The sequence below is a fragment of the Cynocephalus volans genome, chromosome 16 (genome assembly GCF_027409185.1).
Source record: "Cynocephalus volans isolate mCynVol1 chromosome 16, mCynVol1.pri, whole genome shotgun sequence".
Classification (NCBI taxonomy): Eukaryota; Metazoa; Chordata; class Mammalia; order Dermoptera; family Cynocephalidae; genus Cynocephalus; species Cynocephalus volans.
In genome coordinates, this window is record NC_084475.1 from 20,499,209 (window position 1) to 20,514,591 (window position 15,383).

At 43.1% G+C, this 15,383-nt stretch overlaps 1 protein-coding gene across 1 annotated transcript; it reads right to left on the reverse strand.

Annotated features, from left to right (window-relative positions):
- Window positions 1-8,387: 8,387 nt before the first annotated feature.
- LOC134364471 (cytochrome b5 type B-like) lies at window positions 8,388-13,868 on the reverse strand. Its single transcript, XM_063080385.1, has 3 exons — window positions 13,519-13,868; window positions 8,611-8,777; window positions 8,388-8,503 (listed from the first exon to the last, which is right to left on the reverse strand). The coding sequence occupies exons 1-3, from the start codon at window positions 13,866-13,868 to the stop codon at window positions 8,388-8,390; spliced, it is 633 nt and encodes a 210-aa protein (XP_062936455.1).
- Between the last annotated feature and the right edge of the window lie 1,515 nt (window positions 13,869-15,383).

The following is a 15,383-nucleotide window of genomic DNA, read 5'->3' on the forward strand; positions in this document are numbered from 1 at the left end:
TGTCAAGAACGTGCAGTTAGAGGCCAGATCACAGACCTTCCCATCAGGGCCAGGTGCTCTCTCAGTTTCCTTTATTTCCCTTTCTTTCCCATCCCCAAAGGCAGGAGATTTTAATCTCAGTGACCTCGATTCAAACTCTGGCCGTGCCCCTAATTAGCCATGGGGACCAAGTATCCAAGGGCCTTGAAGAGGTGTGAGGAGTAGGGGCCTGGCCCCCGTCTCTGGCTCGCTGCTGACTGGCTGTGTGATCTTGGACAAGTCACTTCTCTATTTTGCTCCTGTGCAGACTGAGGAGGCTGGACTAGATGGTCTCTAAGATCATTTTGATATTTTTCTCTCTCTTCCATGACACTCTGCCTTGCTGGGCAACCAGCCTCCCACCTCCCGCCTCCCCAGTCATAGGTCACCTGAGCTGTCCGTGGTGCTGAGCTGTCCACAGTGACTGTTGGGCTCCTGGGCCCGTTTCCGTTCTCGACATATTCCAGCTGTTCTCAGGACTTTAGAGACTGCTGGATTCTGATCAGCTCCATCAGAAGTCTCAGAACCTGTTTGCAGCTCGGGAGGAGACTGCAGAGGGTGTAGGAGTTTGAACAGCACCAGAGGAGGAATCTGGAGATGTGTCTTAGCCTGACTCTGACACTCGCTCTCAGTGGGTTTTTGATGAAGCCACACTTCCTCTGTGAACTTTTTTCTCATCTGTGAAACTGGGGATGGTAACTAAGATGATCCCTAAGACCTGATGGACCCAGAAGAGTCTGGAAGCTTGCCTGGGCTAGAGGGAAGGGGAAAGCACATCAAGACTCAGATATTTCCCACCTGTCCCAAAGCACAGGATTCTCCAGTGGTGACTGCAGTGGAGGTTGGGGGGAGGGACAAGACACACTCCTTTGTCACAAACATGTGTTCTATTGTCTGGAGGAAAGACAGGTAGTGAGCAGGTGCAGCATTTACATTTTCTCCAATGACAACCGAACACTGAGGATGATTAGTGCTTGTTTTGAAATGTGTCAAAACTATAATCAAATCCCCAACTACATCATCTGCCCATTCATCTGATCATCTTTCTAGAATCCACTTCCCTCCTTAGTAGCACAAGATGAAAAACAAAAAGGGGAAAGCTTAAAGGGAGGTCACACTTGAAGAGACACAGCATGGGACACATTGTGCTTTGCTCTGGAATGTCTTGTGTTTTTCACTCCTCAGCTCCCCGACCTGGCCACATAGTGCAATGGTTGGGAGTGCAGGTCCATAATTAAGAAGCCCTTGATTCAAGCCCTGCTTCTGTTCCTTGTTAGCTGTGTGACATTCTCTCCAAGCCTCGGTTTCCTCATTTGTAAAATGGGAGTTAGTTACACCTACCTCTAAGTATTGTTGAAAGGATTAAATAACATCATTTATGAAAATGATTAGCCAGCACAGTGTCAAGCACAAGTTGAAAGTGATGGTTTTGGTTATCTATGGCTGCATAAAGAAACAACCCCAAAGTTTCTGGTTTGAAATGATAACCATTTTATTATCTCTCAGGATCCTGCAGGTTGACTGGGCTCAGCTCGGCAGTCCTTCTGCTGCACGTCTGCTGGAACTGCAGCCATCTAGAAGTCAACGGGCCAGAGTGTCCACGTCTGGCCATTGGCGGGGACAGCTGGGAGGCTGGGCTCAGGCGAGATGGCTGAATCTCTTTCCTCTCCTTGTAATCTCAAGGCATCTCCTTCTCCAGGTGGCTTCTCCACAGACTAGACAGCAGGATAGCTAGACTTATTACGTGGAGGCTTTCTTCCCTAAAGTGCAAAGCAGAAGTTTTCAGGCCTTAATAATACCCAGAACCAGCATATTTTCTCTTCTGCCACATCCTATTTATTGAAATGAGTCACAAGGCAAGTCCAGATTCAATGTGGGAGGAAATCTTTGGAAACCAATTCAACACTGATCAATAAATGTTTATATTACTGGAACTCCAAGTATGCTCCACTTCCTATCCCTTTTTAAAAAATATCATCTTGTGTTGGAACAAGTATTTGTTGACTAAATAGAGTATTTTGGAATCATGTGGTCACCACCCTAACCATAGTCCTGTAGGACAGGAGTCATGTATCTGTTTCTCCCGTGTCACTCCTCAGGCCTAGGACAGGGCTCTGCATACAGCAGGTATGAAATAAAGGCTGCACATTTTGTTGGATTTTAGTATTTCTATGCCAGCTTTATTTTTGGTTAATATTTTCTCTGTGTATTTTTCCTTCAACCTGCTCCTTACAAGTTTTCCATGCCATTATATTTTAGGTACATATCGTATAGCTGGATTTTTTAAACATATAATCTTTTCAGTGGTGTGTTTCATCCGTTTTCATTTATTCTAATCACTAACATATTTGGATTTATTTCTACCATCATATTTGGTGCTTTGTTTTATTTTTACTTTTTTTTGGTGGCTGGCCAGTACAGAGATTGAACTTGGGACCTTGGTGTTATCAGCCCCACCTCTAACCAACTGAGCTAACTGGCCAGCTTTGTGCTTTGTTTTGACCACTCTTTTTATTTGCTTCTTTTCCTTCTTTCATGCCTTCTACTGGTTTGGAAGTTACGTACTTTGTTTCTGTTTTTTTAGTGGTTACCCTACAATTTTTAACAGCATCCTTGTTGAAAAGTCTGAAATTAACCAGTAATCTCCACCTTCACTCCGGACAAAACCAGGACTTTAAATGTTTAAACTCTGATTATCTTTCCCATCTACAAAGTTATCTTTGTCTATTGTTTTATTCCCACCTTGTACTTCTAACTCTCTCCAAAGTAGTCACAGCCCTTCATCATCCGGCTGGCGCCTGCCTCTCTGACCTGCCTCAGCCCACGACCCCCACTCCCTTCCTTGCTCCAGCCAGAGCTCTCCCTGTTCTTTCCACACACGGTGCCTTTGTCCGTGGCCTGCATGTGCAGTTCCTTCTGGCTGGAACCCTCTTTCCCTCTTCTCTTCTAACTCCTACTCATTTTTCAGGTCTCCCCTGAGAAGTCCCTTCCTCCAGGAAGTCTTCCTGACTATGCCGTCCTCTAGTCTGGGTTAGATGTATCATCTCTGTGTTTCCAGGGCATCCCACCTCTCTCCCCTGGCCCTCACCCCTGGCTGGAGTTGCCAGCTTACTCATCTGCCTTTCCTGCCAGACCAGGAGCTTCCAGAGGTAGATCCTGGGTCTACCCTGCTCAGGGTTGTGTCCCACAAACCTAGCCTGGTGCTAGGTACTTAGTATGTTCTCAATAAATATATGTTGTATGAATGAATGAACACATGAACAAGAAACAAAAACCACCCCCAAAGGATGTGGTCATTTCTCCAGCCCAAAAAGAAGATCTCCGCTCAGCCCTGGCACTTCTCTCAAGTGAACAGACACTGGGCCCCGGGCACTGGCCCCTAACTGGGTGTTAGGGCTTCAACATATGAATTTGAGGGGAACACAAACATTTGGTCCATAACATCAATCAATAAACAAAAAGTAATAATAGGAAAAGAAAGAGTTTATTCAGTCATTATACAAATAAGAATGAGTACCCATGATGTACCAGATACTGTACTAGGTATGGAGAATACACGCAGGAACAAGGCAGACAGGGTTTCTGCCTTCATGGAGCTTATAGGCTAGATGGGAAGTGGACAATTAAACAAGTAATTATGGCAAAGGGTGATGAGAGTAATGAGCAACAGCAGGGATGTCCAACCTGTTCCATTGGATGAGAAAAGGCCTGGAAGAAATGTACTTAGAAGACAAGTAAAGACAGTGTTCTGGGCAGAGAGAGCAGCAAGGCTTGGAGTGGGTCAAGAAGCTCCTCATTAAAAAAAAAAAAAAGTTACACGTAGCTGGAGTGTGAGTATAAAGGGAAGACGGGGGAAATAAGGCTGAATAAGGAGGTAGGGCCAGATCTTGGAGGACCTCGTAACATAAGTTTCAAAAAGTCTGGACTCGGGCCGGCCCGTGGCTCACTCGGGAGAGTGCGGTGCTGATAACACCAAGGCCCCGGGTTCGGATCCCACATAGGGATGGCCGGTTCGCTCATTGGGTGAGCATGGTGCTGACAACACCAAGTCAAGGGTTAAGATCCCCTTACCGGGCCGAGCCCGTGGCGCACCTGGTAGAGTGCTGCGCTGGGAGCGCGGCGACCCTCCCGCCGCGGGTTCGGATCCTATATAGGACTGACCGGTGCACTCACTGGCTGAGTGCCGGTCACGAAAAAACGACAAAAAAAAAAAAAATAAGATCCCCTTACCGGTCATCTTTAAAAAAAAAAAAAAAAAGTCTGGACTATATCCTGAAGGCAAATCCTGAGTTGGGGGTCAGGGGAAGGTGGTTAGGGAGGGGATCCTCCTGACATAATCAAACTTATTTTGGGAAGTAGGTAAGACTAGAGGCAGGAAGAAGCACGAAGGTATATTTAGGAGGTAAAATTGGTAGGTCTTTGTGACTAGATGTTGGGGTTGTAAAGAATCAAAACATGCCACCTGAGAAAGGAAAAGGACTTAAAGCAATCTAAAAAATGTAAGTTCTGCTAAAACTGATCAGGCCTAGAGAGAGATGAGCATGGGACTTCGGTCACACCCCCTCTACCATGTCTGGGATAACTGCTAAAAGGGATGTTTTAGTAGACAAGCTGCCACCACCACAGGTGTAGATTACCCAATGTTATCACAAGCTGAGTATTGTGACCCTCATTCTTTGTTGCAAAGTTTCTGGAATTTATGATGCAAAGAATAATGTACAGCCAATCAGCAGCTTATGCTATTCTAGTGAACCAATGTCAATTCCTGGCAAATACCTTTGGAACTGCCCCTTAACTTCTCCCTTTAAAAATCATAACTGCTACCAAACAGAGCACACATTAGGGGCAACTTCAGTCTCTGTTTCCTGGACTGCAGTCCTCAAATTTGGCCCAAATAAACTCTTTGTCTTATATTTTTGCCTGTTTCAAGTCAACATGCCCCAAGATATGCCACTTTGGCATGTTAATTATTTTGAGTTAAAGGCACTTGAAAAACAGCAGATGCAAAAAGGGCACCCTTGTCCTTCCTTTTTCTTCCTAAAAGCAGGAAATAAAACTTCCATGTGAAAGGTGACCTCCCTATATCAGGAGAAAGAAACACATTCTTATCAGAGACAGGTAGTCGAGGCTATACGAACGTTGTTAAACTAACCCTTATTTTCCTAGTCACTTTTCCAAGATTAACTGCTTTAGCCCAAACCCCTTTGTCTTACCACATTTTCACAATTTACTACTCTTTGTCCAACCTAATATGTAAGTGCTGGGCTCTAACTGCTTCTTTAGGTTTTCATTTTTCTTGCAAAGGTTCCCAGGTACATGTAGAAATTACTAAATAAAATTTGTATGCTTTTCTCCTGTTACTCTGTTGTACGTCAGTTTAATTCTTAAGCCAAACAGAAACCATAGAGGGTAAAGGAGAAATTCTACCTATTCTACAAGGTAAAAGAGAAAGAGTGGTTTCTGGTTTGGGCAATGGAAAAGATGGTGCTATCTTAAACTGGGTGTATTAGTCCGTTTATGTTGCTATAACAAAATGTGTAGAACTGGGTAATTTATAAAGAAAATGGAATTTATTTACTTATAGTTTCTGAGGCTGGGAAGTCCAAACTCCATCTGGTGGTGGTAACAGTGACCCAGGGGTCTCACATTGCAAGATGGTGGAAGCAGAGAGAGCAGAGAGAGAGCAAGAGAGACATACTCTCTTCTTTTAAAGTCCTCAGAACCACGCCCCTGACCACCATTTTTAACCCATTCACTACTGCACGGTCCTGCAACCCAATCACCTCTTCAAGGCTCCACCTTTCAATGACCATAATAGGATTTCCCACCCTCTTAACAGTCACAGTGGGGGCCAAGTTTCTAACACATAAAACCTTGGGGACACAATTCAAACTTCAGGGAGTTTTGGGTGGACATAATTCAATCCAGTACACTGCAATAGGAAAAAGTCTAAGGATGCAGAATTAGGGTTCCATTTTGAACAAAGTACCTGTGAGACATCCAGATAGAGATGTCCGATTGGCAGTTAGTCATTTGGGTCTGGAGTTCTAAGAAGCAATCTGGCTAGAAATACAAATTTTTGAAACAATTCATATGTGAAGCCACAAAAATGGATAGATTTGCCCAGGAGGAATGTATAGGGCAAGAAGAAAGGCCTAGAACAGACCCCTGAAGCACTCTAACGTTAAAGGGCTATCAGAGGGGCTGCAAAGGAAACTGATAGAGAACAGAGAGGTAGGAGGAAAACCAGGAGACTTTGTTATGAGAGAAGCCAAAGAAAGGGGATAATTTGACCAAGAGGGAGGAGGAAACATGAGGAGGAAAAGCCTCAAGGTCAGGTAAGATAGGAGGACACAAGGCTGAATGCAACAGGGACAAATGAGGAATGCAGACAAGGAGCACTGAAGGAATTCAGAGGAAGGATAAGCTGACTCTGGGCTGCTTGGGTAGGACCCGCATCTTGCCAGTTGTAGTGGATTGAATTTTGTCCCCCCAAACTCACTGGAGCTTGAATTGTGTCCCCCAAGTTTTATGTGTTAGAAACTTGGTCCCCACTGTGACTGTTAAGAGGGTGGGAAATCCTATTATGGTAGTTGAAAGGTTGGGCCTTGAAGACGTGATTGGATTGCAGGACCGTGCAGTAGTGAATGGATTAAAAATGGTGGTCAGGGGTGTGGTTCTGAGCATGGTTTAAAAGAGAAGAGTCTGTCTCTCTCTCTCTCTGTCCTCTGCTTCCACTGTCTTGTAATGTGAGACCCCTGGGACACTGTCGCCACCACAAGATGGAGTTTGGACTTCCCAGCCTCAGAAACTGTAAGCAATAAATTTCATTTTCTTTATAAATTACCCAGTTCAATGTATTTTGTTATAAGCAAGAAAAACGGATTAATACACCAATGATACCACGTCTAGCTTTTTGAATAGTTAGTTTCCTCAATGCCAGCCTCCAAATCTGATTGAATATGAACTAGACTAAGAAGCAGGCTAAGAAGAAGAAATAATTTACCAGTTTTAGAATAACATTTATTGTACCCCAACTCCACTCAGCACCTAAACATATTGGATAATGGATGACAGCAGGATGCCCAAGTGGTTGCTAGATGGTGAGCTAAAGTGGATCAGAAACAGAGAAGGCGCAAAACAAAATAAAAAAAACACAGAAGGAAGTAAAAACGCTCTCCAAGACCCCATTAAAGTACTTCAAACAATGTGGCCTTGCTGTGTATTAGGAGAAAACCACAACAGATGTTATAGCCTGGTGAACAGTGGCCAGAAAAGAAATGCTCTTTTTTTACTTTAAAAAAAAACAACACCAAAACTCGAGATGGTTGGTGGAAAATATAGGTCTGTCAGCTGCTGTTAAAAAAAGCCTTCCCTCCAATATCACCCAAAGGAAGAGAGTGACCCATTCTAACTCGATTTCGTCTGCATAAAATGTAGAAACCAGCAAGGGAAATTTTCACACAAGGGAATATATCATGAGTCTCACATCTAGCTTAGAGAAGGCCTGACTAGAAAATTAACTTTCAAGAACCGTTTTCCTTATCTGGTGAAAAACAAAATCTCAGTGGTTCCCTGGTTCACTGTTTTGGGGGTGGGGGAGCAGGGACGGAAAGGAAACGAGAGCGTCTACCACGTGTGCCAGACACAGCCAAAACATGTCGACGCATCTAATTGTCTCAATTATTTTTTTCACACTAAGCAAAGAGAAACTCAGAGAGGTTGTAATTTGCCTAAGGACCTATAACTAGCTTGCGCCAGGGATAAACTTCAAAGCCAGACCTCTGGACTTGCAGCACACTAGAATGCCTGTCCTATCAGGAATAACATCTCTAACGGCCTTTGGAGACTGTTCCATGATCTGGTCACCACGTTAACGCCTTCACTCTTCCCGGACTGACTTCATCGCTCCTCCCCGCACGTACAATATCTTTTTCTTCTGATTCTCCGGAAAGCTCAGTTTAAATCTTTTCTTCTTTCCACGGAACGTTCTTCACCTTAATTCCTATTAACCTTCCTCCTCTCTGATTTTCACATCACGTATAATCGGCACCACATAACGTAGCGCTCTTTATCCTACCGTTTTGCCTTAAGTAGACCGTGACCACCTTGAAGACAGTGGCCGCTATACGTCTGGGGCACGGCCATGAGCCCCAATTTCCCCCGATGTCCCCCGGAGCCATGAGTAGGTGCTTCTGGAGTGGGTGAATGATCGGAACTCAGCAGACAAAAAGTTCTTGATTAATTAAAGTAAGCACCACATTGTGGTGTGTCTCCTTCTGCTTAAATGACAGGGCACCCGTTAATCCAGACGAGCAGAGCGGCGAACCGAGCCAGCAGCCCCGCCACGTACGCTCCGCGCCGCCGGGTCACCCCGGCGCCCCGCCTGTGATGCCGACCGGTCGTGGCCCAGGATAGGGCGGCCGATTGGGCGTGGCCCAGGATGGGGCGGCCGATTGGGCGTGGCCCAGGATGGGGCGGCCGACTGGGCGTGGCGTACGTGGGTGAAGGCGTGGCTGAGAAGAGGAAACTACGCGTGGCGTCAGATTCGTTCGTTTCCGGTAATCCTCGACAATTTCCGGGAACGGTCACCTCTTCCGCCGACTCGCCTCGGGTGTTTTCGACCCCCTTCGGGTATTTCCGTGTCCCGCTCGGAGGTACTCGGCAATCGCTCGGCCTCCCCCATCCCCCGGTAACGGTCGCTAGTGAGTTTAAATGAGCCGCGGCTGGCCGGGCCGGAGTCGCTCCGGGGGGCGGGCCTGAGGCACTGCAGAAAGTGGGCCTGAGCCTTAAGGATGCCGGTGCTGCAGGACCCCGTGCAGGTAACGATAACGCTCTTCTCTGAGGCCTGGACCCGGCTGCCTCTCCCGCCTCCCCTCTGTCGGGACCTGCCTATCTTTCGTCACTTCGGAGGCCTTGCCCGCAACCTGAGCTGTGTGGCCTCCGGGCCTCCGTTACCTCCATCCCTAGTGTGAGTGGGGTTCGGCGATAATGCCTGCTTTCCCGTCGGAGCCAGCGTCCGGCGAGCCCCTCCTGTCAGTCTAGGGGCCTGGCTTGGCCGGGAGTGAGAGATGAGGGGCCGAAAACGCGCCCAGGTGCTCTCCTGCCTAAAGGATGACTGAGAAGCCCATTGGATCAGAGCTTGTATGATCTGCATAATGGTGGGGCAAGATTGCGGGGCCTTTTTTTTTTTTTTTTTTGGTTTTGGTTTTGTTTTTTGTAGAGGGTGGAGGGGGGTACGATCAGTATTTTTTAATACTAATTTCTATTTTGGTAAGATTTTGTAGCCCACGTTGCTTTTCTCGCTTAGTGAATTTCTCACTGTACAGTGATGATCTACGAACTCCAAGGCCCAGTGCTGAGGTGCAAGCACCTATACAAGGGGAGGGGAGGAAAGGGCAAATCTGGGGTTTTCCATTATATGTGATGGGTTCAGGAGCGTTTTTGTTGTGAGCATGTTTAAGAGGCGTTCAGGATATTAAAGACAAAGAATGGTTTTTCCATCCACTTCACTGTCGTTACCACACCAAGGTGTGCTTTGACACATGGTGCTCTGTTGGCATGGAAGGAACCCTACTGGATTTTAAGTGTGTGGTGTAGTGCCAAGTCCTTTCCCCGCCTGCCATCTGAGGAAACTGAATCTTTTGTCTCTTGGTGATGGACCAGGTCTGGGAGACTTTCATCCCACCGTAGGATCTCTGACTCGATCAGAACAGTTGACCTCTTATCAACTCCTGTCATTGGGTCATGGACTTTATTTTGAAGTTATAAAGCAAACCGATTTTAGAAATTCCTTCCTATTGCCCTTAATAGGCCTGTGATATCAAATAGTAAATATTTTAGCATATCACTACGTTCATACTTTATTAATTTTTCCTCACAGCATGAAATACTCATTTCTCCTAGTTTGGCTTCTTTTCCAACTCTTTACGTATATTGGCTATTAGTTTTAGGATTAATTAATGCAGAATTCTCTCTTAAGAAATTTACCTGCATCGGTTTTTCCAAAGCTATTTTTTCCCATCCAAATTCCTCTTGCCAGTATAGAGTCCCTTTTAAGATTTTTTTGAGACCTAACATGAGATTAAATGGAGATTACTCAAGTTTAATTTGTTTCATATTCTTGTAATTTTGTCTTAGTAAAATAATGAATGATTCTTTTGCCTTCTCTGGCCTCAGAAGGCTTCTTAAGTGATGTACTAGTTGCACTGATAACGTATAAGCACTATTTAATAATAATTTCAACCTGTATAACAGCATGGAAAAGAAAAGAAATATGCAGCCTATTTCTAAATAGTACTGATCAGGTCGCTTATTTTTCTTTAAAGTATACTTAGCAGTAGTACTCTTAGATATTTTTAAGGCTTAAAAGACAAATTTGACTTTTTTTTCTTTTTCCACACTTTATCCCTTAGATTTTGGGATGGTGTAAGAAGTTTTAGGATATGGCTAGGTGAGAATTCTGGTTGTAATTTATGGTATAAGAAGAAGCCTTTCAGGAAGGGTTTTGGAGCCGTGGGAGGAACAAGTAACTTTGGCTACAATAATCAAGATCAACTGATCAGGGATAGTGCTGTAAATGGAAAGAATTAGGCAGAGAATAAAAATAGGACAGGTATAGTCAACAATCTGTATAGAAAAAAATTTTTTAAAGGACAGATATGAGATACTGTGTTTATGTTTTTTGTGTTTTTTTAAAGATACTTTAAAAAAAATGTGATGACAGATTGCTTGTATTGGAGAAGGAATGAGAGTAAATTAGAAAATAGTTTTCTTTCTTGGAATGCCTCAGGGTTTATGGTATTATTAGGCATAGGAAAAAGTTGACAAAAAAGATGAGCAACTGTTTTTTGCTGTTTTTCTTCTTTAAAGTTTTAACATGGACTAGCCAGTCAGATATATGCCATATATGCTTAAATATAAGTTCCTCCCCAAATTATCTCTCATAGAAAAGTATTCTTTTATATTTGATTCTTTACAAAAATCTCATATTACAAGGTGGAAGTTCTGTCAGTTATTTTTTAATAGTAACTGTTTGAGGAAGAAGACACACGAGCTTAAGTGACTTTAATCAGTACTAATTTGGAGGTTTATAAAAGTCACCTGATGAGATTTAAAAAAAAGAGGCAAAACCAATTATTCTTGGGGGTAAGACTTCACAGAAGTGTTGGATGAAGTTGTAAACAAGCCTTTTGAAAATCAGTTTAATAAGTAGTATAGTAATTGGGTACTATATACACAATATTATTTTAGAAATCATTAGATAGTGAAGAAATGCCTTGGGTTTGGGATAAGATGTCCAGGGACAGCATCTAACATGGATTAAAAGAGTAGCATATTTTGTCTACTGTATGAGAAATGTAATGGGGGAGGAGGACAGTAGTAAAACAGTAATCTTAGAGATGAAGGTAACTAGACTAAAGTGGTAGCAGTGGCGTAGGAAAGCAGATAAATTTGAGAGATGTTTTAGGTGTAGAAATTCAAGAAATAATTGGGAGGTAGAACCAATGAGACATGGAAATTGAAAATTGATTGTAAGGGGGCAGGGGTATAAAAAATGACTGCCTGGATCTCATTTTGTTGTTGCCATTTTAGAAATGGAGAAACTTGCTGGGGTGGAGGGGGCGGATTTGAAGGAGGGCAATTAAGAATTATGTTTTAGAGCTGGCTGGTTAACTCAGTTGGTTAGAGCGTGGTGATGATAACACGAAGGTCTAGAGTTCCATCCCTGTACCGGCCAGCTGCCTAAAAAAAAAAAATTTCTGTTTGTAACAAATTAAGTTGGAGATATTTCTGAGACCACCAAGTATTACTATGGAGACATAACCCCTTATCTTTGGAGAAGTTTAATCTCATTGAGAAAATAAGAATGCTTAACAGGAAAAATTGGATAATGTGACAAGTAAATATGTATGTGATTGCGCAGATATGAGGGTACTTAAAAAAGTTTGTGGAAAGGTTCATATTATCTTTTAATTATATTTTTCCATGAACTTTTTGAAATACCTTTGTAATAATAAAGGAATTCAGGAAAAAGAGATTCTTGTAGGCTGGAAAAATGGGAAAGGCTTGTTGAAGGATGTAGTGGATTGAATTATGTCCCCCAAAACTCACTGAAACTTGAATTGTGTCCCCCAAGTTTTGTGTATTAGAAACTTAGCCCCCACTGGGACTGTTAAGAGGGTGGGAACTCCTATTATGGTAATTGAAAGGCGGAGCCTTCAAGGGGTGATTGGGTTGTAGGACCATGCAGTAGTGAATGGATTAAAAATGGTGGTCAGGGGCATGGTTCTGAGGACTTTATTTATTTATTTATTTATTTTTTTTTTTTTTTTACCCGTTTTTTTTTTTATTCTCAATGGAAAAACAACAGAACAAAACCACAACTTGGAGCCGTGGAGGTAAAATACAGATGAAATGGAAAACAGTCTCTTGTCATGATTTCCCACTTTCAAATGCCATTTTATATGGAAGTTATTTCACTGGGGCAATCAGAAGATCAAATTGGAGTCTTTTACTTTTGTAAAACGGGGAATCAAAAATTTGCTAATCAATAAACAAAAATCCCTGGTAAAGCTCTACAGACATAATTATACATTTATATTTTACCAGTAAAAGATGGGGGGTGGGGAGAGAAATGGCTAGAAACCGGTACCAAACCAGCATGAAAGCTTTGGTGCTTTTTCTAAACTCTTGTCCTAAAGTAGTGTTTTTCAATATTTTTCAAAAGAAAGATTATGCTGAATTCACCAGGGTTTTATCACCCCAATTCATCCCTCCCTTTCCTGGTCTCTTCTCATCCCCAAGAAGTAACAGGGGAGCATAGTTTTGTCCAGCACCACTTGGGAAGAGGTACCTGCTACGCTAGCGTGGGAGGGAGGAGATGATCACACAGTCCTTTCTAGTTTTCACAAATATAAACAAGGAATAAGATCACTTGGCAGTTGTGTTTTAAGTAACAGGTGTGTACCTTTACTTCATGAATTAAACCCTTTACAATAAATAGAAATCAGAGTTTTAAAATAATATTTACTTAAAAGAAAAATGGAAAAAGAAAAGCTTTCAGAACTGGAGTGCTGCCCTATTAAGAATGTCTATTGTGCATTCATGTATTGGAAAGCAGGCAGTTTTACCAAAGAGCAATGTCACTTCAACATATGAACTGCAATTACTCAGTAGGTTTTGAAATGTAAGGGTACTCGTGGAAACCAGCAAAGAGAGAGGATATTGGCAAGGACACAGAACAGTGAGTAGGTAGGTGCTTTGGGAGTAAGGCTCTCAGAGATGAAGGACACTAGTTCCAGATCTGAGGTGGATGTCTGGCCAACCACCTTGGCTCCAAGGGGGAAGAATACAACTGGCAGGATTCAAGGAGAGGGTGCTGCTTCAGCCCCCAAGCAAGTCTCTAGTTTTCACTCCCAAGTGGATGTTCTTTCCAGGCTTCAACAAGACCTCCTCAAGAGGATTTTCTTTCTGACTTGTAGTAGCGATACAGGAAACCTTTTGTATGTATTATTTTTCGAAGGGTCCTTGCTACCACTTCCAGGTTTAAGGTCATTCGGATGGACATCGCCAATATAGTACTGTTTTAGCATTTCTCTGGCATCAGAGGAGTGGCCTACATCTTCGAAGCTTTCACTTGCATCTGTACCAGCTTGTTCCAGCAGAACCTCTACTCCGCCAGGATGCTCGTTGAGGAAGTGAGTGATATCGTAGACTCGCCCGTGGATCACCAGCCATATTTCCTTTGAGGAGCTGCGCTCCGCCACCTCCTCCAACTGGTAATAGGTGCCGGAGGTCTCGACCTCCTGTCCTTTCCGGTCGCTGCCGCTAGCTTCCTCAGTCGCCATAGGGCCCGAGACACCTCCTCTCCACCACTCCCTGGTTTCTGGCAGCTAACTTCCTCGAGGTAGAGCCTTCTGAGGACTTTAAAAGAAGAGAGTATGTCTCTCTTGCTCTCTCTCTGCTCTCTCTGCTTCCACCATCTTGCAATGTGAGACCCTGGGTCACTTTTGCCACCACCAGATGGACTTTGGACTTCCCAGCCTCAGAAACTATAAGCAATAAATTTTATTTTCTTTATAAATCACCCAGTTCCATGTACTTTTGTTATAAGCAACCTAAACAGACTAATACAAAGGAGTACAATTTAAAGCCTTAGAAGATAGGAAGAGTTTGAATTGACAGAGAAGAGAGAATATTGTTGGCATGGAATGGCATGAGCCAAAGACCAGAGTTGAGAATGGGGTTTAGGGAGAAGAGAACAAAGAGGACAGTAGAATATTGTAGCATTGGCCAGAATGGGATTGACAGGAAGAAGAGAGGTTTACTAGCCCGGCAGAATCAGGGAAATTAACATCCAGGCTGAGAAGTTTAAATTTAATGCGTTGCTAATGAATAGACATTATGTGAGCAGAAGAAGTTTTGCGCAGAAGAACTAAGTAATGAAAGCACCATTTTGGGAATATTAATCTGGTGTTATTGGGGAGGAGGGAAGGGACATGAGTTAGAGAGACATACAAACTGGTAGAATTATCCAGCTACCTGGTAATGTAGACCAGTGTTAATGCTTAATCTTGGCATTAAGATTAATATTTTGGCCAAGCTAATGCTTTGTTGTGGGGGGCTGTGCATTGTAAAGTGTTTTGCAGCATCCCTGGAAGCATTTCGTCCATCTGGCTTTAATTTGTAGATCTCTAGAGGTGATGGAATGAATACCGTTCCTTTAGAGGGAGACCCACACCATCAGTTGGGCATAGATAGACAAATAACCAGGAAGCTGATTTTCGCTCTTCTCCTCATCAGCTGCTAATGTGTAGTGCTTTAGAGAATAATCCGTTCCCCTCTCCATTCTCCCCACAAGTCCTGATACCATCATTCAGGGACTTAGAGGTGACTGGGCAGAGTGGGGATGCAAGTTGTATGTGGATTTTTCTACATAGCACGTGTTATTTCTGGGCTTTATAGAAGTTTGAGTTGGCTGACTTCCCTCTTTTTGATGCTCTTAAGATTGGTGATAAAGGAATGATGTTCTGAGCAAAGCTTGTCTTTAAATCAGAAATGGATAGGACTCTTGAATATGATACATTTTTTCTCTCTCATTTCTTTAATTTTTAAAATTCAAAGACAGAAAAAAATTCAAAGTTCTAGGACTTTATGACCTTAGTATATAGGTGTCAAATTTTCCTGGTGATCCATAGTACTCAAGTAGCTAGTGAATCATTTAGGTCTTTTGTGGTTTATGTGTAACAAAATAAGCAATTGTAGCAGATATGCTGGGGAGATGTTATATAGTGGAATCTGTATTTATTCAATTTGTTTATATTAAGAGATTGGAAAGGAAAGGGTTTTTAGTGCCTAATCTG